This window comes from Arachis duranensis, chromosome 3 (assembly GCF_000817695.3).
Source record: "Arachis duranensis cultivar V14167 chromosome 3, aradu.V14167.gnm2.J7QH, whole genome shotgun sequence".
Lineage (NCBI taxonomy): Eukaryota > Viridiplantae > Streptophyta > Magnoliopsida > Fabales > Fabaceae > Arachis > Arachis duranensis.
The window spans coordinates 123795535-123810089 of NC_029774.3; the positions used below are offsets into that span (position 1 = coordinate 123795535).

Here is a 14555-nt window from a genome sequence, read left to right on the forward strand (position 1 = left end):
TGAACAATGTCCAGGCTGGACAGCCCAACCCGAACCAAGCTTGGCTCCAGGCCCCGTCCAGCAGCCCAACCTTCCGCAATCTTCATCTTCTTTGTCGTAGTTCCAACTTCTTATCCCCTTTTAACGCCTAATAATTCACCACTAATATAGTATGAATAGATTGAGTCCCAAAAGAGTAGGTGCTCTGTCAAAATACTTCAAAGTTCTTCTCATCCGGGATCTGGCCTGGACCCAGCGCCATACTTTCTCGAAATTTAATTCATCACGGCTTATTTTTGGGCTCAAATATTGCAATAGCGTTTCTTCAAACTATTTCCCACAATACATAACCCAACATATTGGCTCATTAACAAGCCCAGTCGAGTGGCCCAGTATGAATAAAAAATATATGACTATATGTTCTCATTTATTTCCACTTTTGCCATACATATCAATAGAAAAAGTCTAAAGCCAGCAATTTTATTAAATATTGGCTTAATCAACAAAAAAAAATGAATAATTTTATATTATTAAATAAAATTTTATATAATTAAAAATATTATTAATAACTATTTAATAACTATAAATTATAAAAATTACTAATTTTCTAATACTCCTCTGCAGAGAATATAGAAAAAGCTGACTACCTGCTTGAAATAGTACTAGTAAAAAATTCAAATAGAATTATCATACACCGTACTGCGCATGCACTTGAAATGTTTCCTATATCATTTTCCCACACAAGGAATGCATATAATGATAATATGCGCTGGGTCGAAACAGCAAAAAGTGGCAGGCGTACCATCCACCTCAATTGGACAGGTGTAGGCTAGCATTCACTATGTTGTGTAGAAAGAGCTAATAAATTTGTGTTGCTCTTTCGCTTTCGCATCAAAGTGAATCCTCGAGAACCAACATACATATTAAACAAGCAAGGTGTTTCTGGTTCAGACAGAAATGGAGCATCCAAGAAAGGCTTTTGGTTGGGCAGCTAGGGACGCATCTGGCATTCTCTCCCCCTTCAACTTCTCAAGAAGGTACTATTCTGTGGCTTTTATGTTCTTTTCACGGTAACATGCCTGCTATAACACACTCTACTCTCTGCAGGGAAACTGGAGACAAAGATGTTACTTTCAAAGTGCTCTACTGTGGGATATGCCACTCAGATCTCCACATGCTCAAGAACGAATGGGGCAACTCCACTTACCCCTTAGTACCTGGGTATCTATCTACGAATAAATGCTAATAAATAAAAAAAATAATATTGGATTATTGTCATTCTAATTTGAGTATCAAATTATATATAGGCATGAGATTGTGGGGATAGTAACAGAGGTGGGAAGTAAGGTAGAAAAGTTCAAGGTTGGAGACAAGGTGGGAGTTGGGTGCATGGTCCAATCCTGCCGCAACTGCCAAAACTGCGCTCACGATCTTGAAAACTACTGTCCACAAATGGTCCTCACGTACGGCGCCAAGAACGTTGATGACACCATCACCTATGGAGGTTACTCAGATTTCATGGTTGCCGATGAACACTTTGTGATCCGAATTCCGGATGCCCTGCCTCTTGACTGTGCCGCTCCTCTCCTCTGTGCCGGCATCACTGTGTACAGCCCCATGATATATTTTGGGCTCAACAAGCCCGGTCTGCATTTGGGCGTGGTTGGGCTGGGCGGGTTAGGCCATATGGCTGTGAAGTTCGCTAAAGCCTTTGGGATGGAGGTGAGTGTGATTAGCTCTTCTCCCGGTAAGAAAAATGAAGCCATTGAACATCTTGGAGCCGATTCGTTTGTGCTTAGCACTGACCAACATCAGATGAAGGTAATTAAATAACTAACAAACTAAACTCTTTGAAACGTGATTTATTGTGAATAAGTAATAGATGGAACTTTTGTTCTGTGTATCCACCAGGCTGCAATGGGCACCTTGGATGGTATTATTGACACAGTTTCTGCGGTTCACCCTTTGGTTCCTTTGATTGGTCTGTTGAAGTCTCATGGGAAGATTATCATGGTTGGTGCACCAGAGAAGCCTCTAGAGCTACCCGTCTTTCCTTTAATTATGGGTAAGTCCATCATAGTACAATCATAATCATGCCTTCTGTCTCTAATATTCAAGGCCGGTAAAATTAAAACTTCAAAAATTTAAAATTTTGATTGAGGTTAATCAAAATCTGAGAATATATAATAAAATTAAATAATAAATTTTTAAATTAGTTAACATGTGTTTTTAAGATCACTGCTTAAAATTATTAATTGAAATTTTTTTATATAAAAAACTATTAACATTAATTATATATATTTCTAAGACACCTGATAGTTAAATTTTAAAATAATATATTTATATAAAATTTTAAAGATTTTTTTGTTTTATAAATTTTTTGAATTAGTCAACTATATAAAGGATTCAAATAATTTACAGATCATGTCATATTTTTAATTCTTGACTAATTTTTTAGCAATCGAATTTTAACCAACGTCTACACCAAATAAATGACAAAATTTCAATCACGTCAGTTTTGTTACCCTATCCATCCAGTTCTCAGAACATTGGATTTCATGATTGTTAAAATGACGATGTTAATTACAAATGTTATATGTGTTTTTGTAGGGAGAAAGTTAGTAGCTGGGAGTTGCATTGGAGGGATTAAAGAGACACAAGAGATGATTGATTTTGCTGCCAAACATGGTGTTAAACCTCACATTGAGGTTATCCCTATCGATTATGTGAACACAGCAATGGAGCGTCTCCTCAAAGCGGATGTGAAGTATAGATTTGTCATTGACATTGGAAACACATTGAAGCCAAGTTCTTAATAAATTTACGTCATTCATGTATCAAAGAGTGAACTTAGGAGAATTATTTTCTTAATTATGCATCATGAAGTATTAAAATAAAATAAAAACAGTGGTCCATGAGTTTTAAAATGAAGAAATTTATTTTTGCATTAATAAAAATGTTTGTTATATTACTAAGTTATCTTTTTCTTTGTTATTCATTTTCTTTTTCATCCACCTTTATTCTTTATTCTTTATACCCTAGATAATTCTTTATAAACATATAATTTTGAGTTACCTTTATTATTTATTACTGATACAAAATTTATAGAGTAATACCCCAAATCAGTCCCTAAGAAATTTTGGACCGGACACTTTAGTCCCCAAGGAATAAAAATATCCAAATCGATCCCCAACGTTAAACGCCGTTAGTCATTGTAGTCCTCGTCCGTCAAAAGCTAACGTCCGCTGCTGAGGTGTAGCGTTAAGTTTTTCACGTGACCGTTAAGTGCTAGGTGGAGCGAAGAGGACAATTCAGTCCCTGTAGTCACAGCCCTAGTAACGTCAATTTGGGGGAGACCACGACGCTGCGTTTTGTATATGAAGGTGTAGAGGTCTTCATTCATTTTCTTCTTTAAATCCTGCATGAATTTGAAACCCTAAGAAGTTGATTCCTCTAGAAAATACATCACAGCTATAATGTCACACAGTATAGGAAGCACCTTGGCATCAAATGGTCGTCGACGGAGAGCGACCCACGCCGGAGCTGATAACCCAGGCATGGAAACATGTGAAATCCCCAAAGGACAGCACCCAAAATGTGGATGTGGATTGTATGCAATCGTATCGAAGTCAAGGACTCCTGATAATCCGGGGAGACTGTTCTTTGGTTGCCCAAAATACAAGGTTAGATTTTAATTAGATAGTGGTTTGGAAAATCATTGTTGATGTATTTGTTTGTGGACTGGTTCTGAGCAAAAAGATAATTTTTTTTTAAACAGAAAAAACAAATCCACTGCAATTTATTTGTATGGTTTGAATCAGTTTTTGACTTTGATTACAAGAAAGTTGGTGTGAAAAAGATGACTGAACTTCATGGCATAAGTGGTGATAATGGATGGGTTGAAGAGAGATTTTTGGAGCTTGAAAATAGGATAGGGACACTGGAGAAACATCATAATCCAGTGTCAAAAATTGATTGGAAAAGCAAAACGTTTAATGTTGTTGTATTTGTTATAGGTTTATGGATGATAAGTTGGCTTTGTTTAATCAAGCACTCTGGAAAATGTTAGTAGTTTAAGCTTGGATGTGAATTGACTGAGTTGTATATTTCTTTGATAAAGTCCTGATGAATGAAAAAAAGCAATAATTTGTTTACGGAGAGTGCAAATCTATTTGTACGATGAATTTATTCTACTTCAACAATCAATGATGAGTGACTTACCATGTATTAGCAAATATCTAAGTAAGAAATGAAAAACCAAACAGCAACCATCATAGATTAAGGTATCTAAGTAATACATGTAAAACCTTGTGCTAGTAAGTGTAATTGTCTCAATGATGAGTGACTTACCATGTATTAGCAAATATCTAAGTAAGAAATGAAAAATCAAACAGCAACCATCATAGATTAAAATATCTAAGTAATTCATGTAAAATCTTGTGCTAATAAGTGTAATTGTCTCAAGAAGCCTATTCTTGGCAATGATAATTCCATCAAAATGTGTTCCAAAACAAAAGAACAAGTTTATCCTGATCCTACCAAAATACTCATGCATGAAGCAAAACAAAGGATCAAGTTTATCCTAATTCAACCAAAATACTACTTAAAAGGTATTTCAGACCACATGATTACATTTTAAAATTTCCTAAACAACACTTAAGAGTAGGCCTTGATATATGTTGGTTCATTTCTTCCTCGGAGCCTTGAAACCAGGATTGGGTATGAACTGGAACATCCTTGATGCAGTTCCCTCACTTGCAGCAGACATTGTTTCATGTGAGATGCCCTGAAGGGTTTGATATAGTTGAATTGGTGGTGGGGTGCTTGACGGAATTGGTGGGTTCATTATGTGAGGTGGCCTGATGATGTGTGTCACCAAAAACAAGCCTAGCAGAATTTGATGTACCTCCTTTGGGCCTAGTATATTTTTGTCCTCTGGAATTGGGCTGATTAGTATTTGTTGTTGTATAGGTTTGGGCCTTGCATTAACAGGTCTGGGCCCAACAGTGTTTGGTCCTTCAGAATTGGGCTGATCAGTTCTATTTTCTGCAGATTTTGACTTACCAGCCCTATTGGTTATATTAGTTTTTGCTCCACCAACATTGTTGGGTCCACTAGAACTTCTTCCAGCACTTCGTAAAACATAACTTCTTTGGGTTTGCCTTGGAGCAATTGGGTTTGTTATCGTGCTTCTCTTTCTCACCTTCTTCTTGGAGACTAACTTACTCTCTATTTTCTTCTTTGTCTTCTTCCTCACAACTACACAATCTTCTTCACTATCATCCTCCATTCCTAGTGGAGGTGGTCTGTATGGCTTGTCCTCCGTACTCTCATACCCGTCATCGCTAGAGTCATCATCACCTTCAGTTGTATCAAGCTCAAAATCTGAATCATCCAACGGAGTGTCCATTATTGGGTGATCAAAGTAAAGGTGAAACTCATCAGTCTTTCTGTTCTTCTGTTTATTCTCTCGCAACTCATTTATCTCCTTATCTCCATTAATTGGGTGTAATCCAGACTCAAAGTCTGAAGTAGCAGGATCAAACCAGTACATTGTCTTGTAATCACTGTATCCTAGTCCTTTGAACAAAGTTTGAAGATCAAAGAAGCAAATGAGGTCAATATCCATCTTAGAAAATCTCTCAATCTTTCCATCGATGTATAGCATAACACCTTTATTATCCCTTACAATATTGCCTCCATGGTGGAACACAGGAACCACCATATCCTCCATCTGCAATATATGGTGAAAACAATATTAACTTCATAAATTACATATACCACAAACCCAGAAATGAAAAAGAAGATTAATTTTCAATTTCATAAATTACTCTATTTAACTATTCTAAATAAGCATCATACATAATCAGGTATAATCCTGGACTACAAAGATACAATGCAATAAAACACAAGAACCATATAATCATATAATAAGAGCACACTTTGCTGAAGATGCTCTGCTATTACTAACGAAAACATATTAATACCTACTCAAAATTTGATTAACCATGTACTATAATAAACACCTTCAATATTTGCAGTAAGCACTACATTCTTGGTTTCGAGGGGTTACCTTGGTGAACGTGACTAATGCTTGATCAACAATCGAACCTTCCCACTATTTTGCTCCTATGCTTTGGCGGTTACGGTGCAGCAAACAGACGTTATGCTCATGGATGAAAGAGTAACGACGAAGAATAAATGGATTAGAGAGCGTGTTGAGGGTGATGTAGGATATGAGGTGGGATATGACGGTGGAGAGGGTTAGGGCAATTCTCTGTAAAAAGAAGATGAGGGTTTGGGGTCTCAGGTCTTTTTGTGTCAAGCCTTGTGAAGGAGTGGGGGGTAATGAAGAGACAAACTGTAATTCCATTCAAAGCGCAGCGTTACATGCCTCTAAAACGGCGTCGTTCTGGCTGTGACTACAGGGACTGAACTGTCCTCTTCGCTCCACCTGGCACTTAACGGCCACGTGGAAAACTTAACGCTACACCTAAGCAGCGGACGTTAGCTTTTGACGGACGAGGACTACAATGACTAACGGCGTTTAACGTTGGGGATCGATTTGGGTATTTTTATTCCTTGGAGACTAAAGTGTTCGATCCAAAATTTTTTAGGAACTGATTTGGGGTATTACTCAAATTTATAAAAAAATGTAATACTTTCGTAATTGAATAAACATGACGAATCTTGCCTATCATATATGAAGAATTAATTTGAGTTAAGAATTTCAAAAATTACAACACAAATTATACTACCATTAGAAATTAAAGACTCATCACCAAATAGCCAATGGCCAATTATACAATATAGATTTCTATATACGGATATTCTCTTAAAAGGGTATGATAATGATGTTGATAGGTAGGAGAATAGTTTACAGATGTGGTTCAGAGAGCTTGAGAGTTTGAGAGCGTGATGGGAGGGTTGAGAGGCAAGCCATGCTGCTAACATCGGCTTGGCTTGGATATAATGGAAGTGGATCTTTGAATGTTTGGCCTAGTAATAGAATATTGGACTGTGATACCAGGTCTCCAAGTAGATCTTTCATTGTTTGGCTTTATTATTTATTTGTTATGCTTTTTCTTCTTTATGGAACTTCCTTATGTGGTTTGGTCTCCAAAGTCCAAACCCACATCATAAATACTTTAGAAATTATTGAACTATGATACTGAGTCTTCTTAAGTAGTTTTTGAACCATTAAATATTTTTGTTAACCAAAAAAAAAGGAAGAAGGCTTGGTTGATTAATACTAATGGTTCAATAACATCATGTAATTAGTATGAAAATATTTTAGAAACTATTTACAAGTATAAATTAATTTTAGTATATAGTCAATTTTGAACATATCAATAATATGATTGAAACAGTTATTATTTAAATTGAATTGAATTATCTCTATTAATTTTTTTTTAAAGTTTTGAATTTTAAAAATAATTTTTTTCTTAATTAATAGTTATGTGATGTAATATATCTCTGTGTGCGTGCGTGCGTGAGCATTTAACGAAGAAAAAAGAAGATAAATATTTTAACAAAAGTAATAATTAATCTCCTAAAAGGAAAAAGACAGAAAAATAAACTTATTTTTTATGTCATAAATATTATAATAAAAAAAATTTTAAATTGAGTGAGAGATAATCAATATTTGTTTATAACTTTGGTTTTCTTTTTTTAATTTTTTTTTTCCTTCAGTTTATTTCTCATGCCAACATTTAGTTTTCTCTTTTTTTGTCAAGTACAAAGTACATAAAATTTCAAAATTAAATTTTTGAATTGAAAAAAGCAATCATTTCTCTTTGCTTCAAAATAAATTTATTTAATTTTGTCTGTTGTTTGTGAAATTATAAGTGTTATTTGATTGTTGATACTATGTTTTGTGATTTAATTAAATCCTATTGAATGTCAGAGATTCAGGTTAAATTATGAAGTGTAAACATTTCTAAAAATTAAGAATTTAATAGAATTTGAATTCTGCTTACAATTTTCAAGATGAGTTTTAAACTACACTCTTAAAAATTATGAGATTTAAGCTATACTCTTAAAAATATTAAGAAAAAGAAGTATATACAAAGTACCACGTATGTATGTGTGAGTGAGTGAGATTTTCAAATCACAAAGAGAATTTGTAACGGTGGTGGAATTATCAGCTTGTCATATTTTGATATGTGAATTAAAAATCTTTATATAATATATATAATGTATTCAAAATTTTAACATGATAATACTAATGGTTCAATAACATTATGTAATTAGTATGAAAATATTTTAGAAACTATTTACAAGTATAAATTAATTTTAGTATATAGTCAATTTGGAACATATCAATAATATGATTGAAATAGTTATTATTTAAATTGAATTGAATTATCTCTACTAATTTTTTTTAAAAGTTTTGAATTTTGAAAATAATCTTTTTTCTTAATTATTAGTTATGTGGTGTAATATATCTCTGTGTGCGTGCATGTGTGAGCATTTAACGAAGAAAAAAGAAGATCAATATTTTAACAAAAGTAATAATTAATCTTCTAAAAGGAAGAAGACATAAAAATAAACTTATTTTTTATATTATAAATATTATAATAAAAAAAATTTTTCAAATTGAGAGAGAGATAACAATATTTGTTTATAACTTTGGCTTTTTTTTTAATTCTTTTTTTTTCCTTCAGTTTGTTTCTCATGCCAACATTTAATTTTCTCTTTTTTTGTCAAGTACAAAGTATATAAAATTTCAAAATTAAATTTTGAATTGGAAAAAGCAATCATTTCTCTTTGCTTCAAAATAAATTTATTTAATTTTGTCTATTGTTTGTGAAATTATAAGTGCTATTTGATTGTTGATACTATGTTTTGTGATTAATTAAATCCTATTGTAATGTCAGAGATTTAGGTTAAATTATGAAGTGTAAACATTTCTAAAAGTTAAGAATTTAATAGAATTTGAATTTTGCTTACAATTTTTAAGATGAGTTTTAAACTACACTCTTAAAAATTATGAAATTTAAGCTATACTCTTAAAAATATTAAGAAAAAGAAGTATATACAAAGCAGCACGTATGTGTGTGTGAGTGAGTGAGATTTACAAATCACAAAGAGAATTTGTAACGGTGGTGGAATTATCAGCTTGTCATATTTTGAGCTTGTCATATTTTGATATGTGAATTAAAAATCTTTATATAATATGTATAATGTATTCAAAATTTAAACATGATAATATTTATTGGTTTTTTTGTCTTTAATTTTATTGGATCCAAATTATAATTAAATGCTTAAATTACGAGAAAAATACTAAAATGTAACTATGGTACTACCACAAGAAAAAAAGCAATAATTTTAAAATATTTTGCACAGTAATCAAATCTTCAATTCTTTCTTTCTTCAACTGATGACGTTCCATTTCAAACCATTCATCAGATAAAATGAATAAGAAAGGAAAAACTATACCATGAATAAGAAAGGAATAACTAGAAAATGGGCTAAAATGTCACTTGATCACCTTGTGGCATCCAAGTTGCACGAAAAGAATCTCTTCGCTTTCTGCTACTAAAGCTGTATTGATCCCTATAACCATGAAACATTTTTTTCTTGAACTTGATTCAACTGTTTGTGTGTTTCCTGGTACATGAGAACCATTCATAAAAAATTCAGAACTCTACAAAGGTAACCAAATATTCACTCCAAAGCCGATATTATCTTACTCTGTTTCCTGCAATTCGTAAGCAGTAGGGTTAGCATCAGATTACTTTTGATAGGTATGTAAGTAAATTCACAGCAAACAAGAACGGGCTTAGCTTACCTAATGACATATTGTGTATTTGAAACTTCGACTTGACTGTAATTAGAGTTAGACTTTACAACCTTTGAATAAAGACAAATATTATAAAAGAAATGTGTCACCATCACAGATTTTTCCCTCTAAATAACAAAACATGCAGCAAGAATTCATAAAGCCAGAGACTTAAGTATAGAAATCTAGAGTTACATAGACAGAGAAAAAAATTTTCCTTGAACAAATCTTGACTTGCATTGCAGACTTAATATTTAAACAAAGTAGAGTCATTACATGACATTAGACTGTCGACAAAGCGACAGGTCAACCGTTGTGGCACAATCTTATATCAAAATTAAGCACTTTGAAATGAATAGCTTCATGCCCAAAGGGATTTAACATGATGGAATATTATAACAAACTAAATCAAGTTTACCCGTCTACTACTATATACAAATCTAAAACACTAAGATCCATTAATAACATTTTAACCATTGAATTATACCAGATATAAGCGGCACAAGTAGGTAATGACAGAATTAGAGACTAGGAAAAGGGTAAGATTGACAGACTTACTAGATTTACATTACAATCCTTAGAGTTTAATTTGTGGAAGAAACTAAATATGTAAGGAAGAGTTGAACGTTAGACACTTGTTAATCACTTCAGCATGACATTTGAATACTATAAAATCGAACAGAGCAACAACAATGAAATTCATACCTACAGAAAAGTGTTCGACTCAGAATAAGAAAGACATCGTGGGTCTCATTCAAAAGCTTGATTCAAGGAGTCATCAAAACATTGCCGTCTGTTTCAAAAATTGCAGCCCCTTAGTGCCTCGGGACGGCAGATCAAGCCCTCTTCCATTCCGTGGCACGCGGTGAAGGTAATTAAAAACAAATCAAAACAATGAATAGGAGGGCTTTAGGTCTCCAGCGAAGCGAGAGGAAAGACTTTCTGATCCCCTCCTCCTCGCCAAGCTTGAAGAAAGGAGCAACCGAGACAACCAAGAACCTGGTATAGGAAGCCTACCCTCTCGGGTAGATAGGGCTCTGATCAGTATGGGGGGAGGGAATCTTTGGCACTATCGAACATACAGGTGGCCGTTTGTTTTTGTGGTGATGATAGTCATAATTTAGTGTTTTTTCAGTTGCAGATCAAACTAGAACAGCCGCAATTACCGATCGCACTGGCAGCAGATGCGTGAACGGCCATACGCAGGTAATGCAACGCCCACCAGGCTATGACATGAATTTGCATCTTCGATCAGTATCGGTTTCCGGACGTGATCCTCCGCGACGACTCCACCACGGTGATTGTATCCATCTCCCTGCAACCTAGGGTTTCATTTTTGGGGAGATCTTTGTTTTTACTTCACCATCCATGGATACTGAATCCACCACCTTACATTTTTTTTTGTCAAGTGGATTGGACAACCCCCAATCCTAGGTATCACAACACACCTACACTACACACTCACCCACATAATATTTAAGGATTTATATTCAACACTTGGTGCACTCACCAGGGTTTGAATCTGGATACAACATATTAAGAAGCATATGGTTTAACCAGTTGAGTTAAACCTCAGCTGCCACCAGCTTACATTTAAATCAAGCAAGTTTGGCTAATAGGCTCAGCCACCCTTAAGACAAACAAGCCCTGCAAAACAACACCAGATATCAATCCCATATTCATTCAAAAGGAATATCTCTGTATCAATTTACATTTATATCATAATTTGACCCATAGCTAATATTTACTAAGGAGCTGAAAGATTAAGATTTGATTTGATATCTGTATCTAACAAATATAAAAGGATAAACAAATAAATTTTATAACTAAATGAATAAACAATACATCTATACTCCACAAGTTGTATATCAAAATTTAATAACTAGTTCAGTATAAAAAAAAGAATCCATAGATTAGAATTTAATATTATATATTGGGCGACTTCATCTTTATTGGTAATCCTTTTTATAGTGTGACATAGTAGATTAACCGCGTGTAGCTATACTTTTGGCTAGTATCTTCCCTAATTGAAATAACAACACACATCTACAGCTAACATCATTGTAATTAGCTATGATTTTTAAATTAGAATCTCTCAAACCATTCAAAACATAGGGTATTATTAGGAGTGGCAAACAGGCCTAAATCCGTCAGACCGATTCATGTAATTCGCTAAAAAATTGGATTGGGTTGAAAAATTAGGACCGTCAAAGAGCAAAAGTACATCTAACCCGTGCCGCTTAAACTGCGGGTCTTGGCGGGGTAGGGCAAACTTTTCTGCTGGGCTTAATTTTTTTTGCAAGGGGATATTTTCGTAATTTTTTTTCCAAAACCCAACTTGCCCCAACCCAACTTACAAGAGTATGAAGATGAAAATTGAATGTTTTGGATTATGTTTATGTTGCATTTGAGACAATATTTATAATTATGTTTTAGATTATGTTTATTTTGCTTTGGAGACAATATTTATAATTATGTTTTGAATGAAAACTTAGTTTATAATTATGTTTATTAGATATTTATAATTACAAAGACTTTAATATTTGTGAATACAAAAAATATAATTTTTTATGCCTTTAGAAATTATAAATTTATTCATATGGTTGTGAAATTATATATATTATTTAGTAGTTAATAGTAAAAAAAGAGGAGTTTTGGTGGGTTTAGCCAGTCAGCCCACAGTTAAGCGGGACGGGGTGGAATTCTAGGACTGCCTCACTAGGCGGGGCATGGTGGCCTTCCCCGCTTGCCACCCTTAGGTATTATTCAATATTTACAGAATACCAAACTTGAGAACAATTAAGTAGATATTGATTTCGAATGGTGTTTTAAAACATGCAAATGGCGTATTTGCGAATAATATAATATTTGTGAATAATACTGAATTTCGGTGCGTTTTAGCATGCGCAGGCCCAGTTCAGGAGTTCACGATGCCGATCGCTTTTTGTCAGGAAGAGTCAGAAGTTTACTGGTTTATTAGAATGTTCATTTGCTCCCATGTAACTTGTATTATTTGCAAAGGTGAACCCTTGTTTCTCTTGTAATTGTCTCCGTGGTGCAAGAAAGATTAGCTAGGCTAGAGAAGCTATTAATGGCTTAACTTGTCTGGGTCTTTCTTTTTGTTATAGTTGACCTGCAGGCTTATTTTTTGTATGTAATGAAGGAAAAAAATGTAAAATGTGGGAAGCCAAAATCCATTAAAAAACTTCACAAAAGCTTCAGTATAAAAAAAAAGAAAGGGAAAAAAGAAGAAGAAGATAAGTACGATATCATTATCTAGAAGTGGGTTGTGTGAAACTCATATCTCCAAATTGTCGAACTAATGGTTTTTTATCCGAGAAATTGATTGCGGCATGCGGCAGTTGTGATGATCGATAACTGATGGTAAGCAGTTTGTTCTGTTTGATTTTTATGTATGGAGTTATACATTATACATCGAAGTACCTCTGCATGCTTTTCTCCATCCTTTAAAATTAGTGTCACAATGGAGCCAAGCCAATAGACCCTCTATTGTGTCTATTTGTTGATCCTATGTCTCTTTATACTCGTAACCTAAATCCAATCCGAGTAATACCCCAAATCATTCCCTAAGAAATTTTAGACCGGACACTTTAGTCCCCAAGGATTAAAAATACCCAGATCGATCCCCAACGTTAAATGTTGTTAGTCGTTATAGTCCTCGTCCGTCAGAAGCTAACGTCCGCTGCTGAGGTGTAGCGTTAAGTTCTCCACGTAGCTGTTAAATGCCATGTGGAGGGCAGAGGACAATTTAGTCCCTGTTGACACAAAGAGAACGACGCCGTTTTAGAGGCATGGAACGCTGCATTTTGAATGGAATATTACTCTGTCTCATCGTTACCCCTTACTCCTTCACAAGGCTTCACACAAAAAGACCTGAGACCCCAATCCCTTTTCTTCTTTTTACAGAGAATTGCCCTAATCCTCTCCACCATCATCTCCCACCTCATATCCTACATCACCCTCAAGACGCTCTCTAATCCATTTATTCTTTGTCGTTACTCTGTCATCCATGAACGTAACGTCCGTTTGCTGTACCGTAACCGCCAAAGCGTAGGAGCAAAATAGTGGGAAGACTCGATTGTTGATCAAGCCTTAATCGCATTGACCAAGGTAACCCCGTGAAACCAAGAATGTAGTGCTCACTGCAAATATTGAAGGTGTTTATTATATTATATGGTTAATTAAATTTTGAGTAGGGATTAATATGTTTTCATTGATAATAGCAGAGTATCTTCATAGCATAGTGTGTTCTTATTATATCATTCTATAGTTCTTATGTTTCATTGCATTGTATCTTTGTAGCCCGTGATTATACTTGAATATTGATGAGCGGATAATTTGTACGCTTTTTGGCATTATTTTTAGTATGTTTTAGTTAGTTTTTAGTATACTTTTATTAGTTTTTAGTTAAAATTCACTTTTCTGGACTTTACTATGAGTTTGTGTGTTTTTCTGTAATTTCAGGTATTTTCTGGCTGAAATTGAGGGACCTGAGCAAAAATCTGATCCAGAGGCTGAAAAGGACTGCAGATGCTGTTAGATTCTGACCTCCCTGCACTTGAAGTGGATTTTCTGGAGCTAAAAAAGCCCAATTGGCGCGCTCTCAACGGCGTTGGAAAGTAGACATCCTGGGCTTTCCAGCAATATATAATAGTTCATACTTTGCTCGAGATTTGACAGCCCAAACCGGCGTTTCAAATCAGCTCAAAACTGCCCGGCGTTAAACGCCGGAACTGGCACAAGAATGGGAGTTAAACGCCCAAACTGGCAC

At 34.5% G+C, this 14555-nt stretch overlaps 1 protein-coding gene and 1 long non-coding RNA gene across 2 annotated transcripts; one reads left to right on the forward strand and one right to left on the reverse strand.

Annotated features, from left to right (window-relative positions):
- Window positions 1-828: 828 nt before the first annotated feature.
- LOC107480985 (probable mannitol dehydrogenase) lies at window positions 829-2888 on the forward strand. The gene is made up of 5 exons (XM_016101185.3): window positions 829-1016; window positions 1087-1200; window positions 1287-1800; window positions 1891-2044; window positions 2590-2888. The coding sequence occupies exons 1-5, from the start codon at window positions 937-939 to the stop codon at window positions 2793-2795; spliced, it is 1068 nt and encodes a 355-aa protein (XP_015956671.1). The 5' UTR covers window positions 829-936; the 3' UTR covers window positions 2796-2888.
- Window positions 2889-9422: 6534 nt separating this feature from the next.
- On the reverse strand, window positions 9423-11065 carry LOC127745715 (uncharacterized). The gene is made up of 3 exons (XR_008007095.1): window positions 10469-11065; window positions 9773-9834; window positions 9423-9682 (listed from the first exon to the last, which is right to left on the reverse strand). It is a non-coding gene; the product is annotated as an uncharacterized LOC127745715 (long non-coding RNA).
- Between the last annotated feature and the right edge of the window lie 3490 nt (window positions 11066-14555).

Excerpts from the sequence above, each read along its gene's own strand:
- LOC107480985 (XM_016101185.3), top strand. The coding sequence starts at position 937 with ATGGAGCATCCAAGAAAGGCTTTTGGTTGGGCAGCTAGGGACGCATCT. Across the intron at positions 1,201-1,286 it reads ACTTACCCCTTAGTACCTGG|GCATGAGATTGTGGGGATAG; the intron begins GTATCTATCTAC and ends AATTATATATAG. Across the intron at positions 1,801-1,890 it reads CTGACCAACATCAGATGAAG|GCTGCAATGGGCACCTTGGA; the intron begins GTAATTAAATAA and ends TGTATCCACCAG.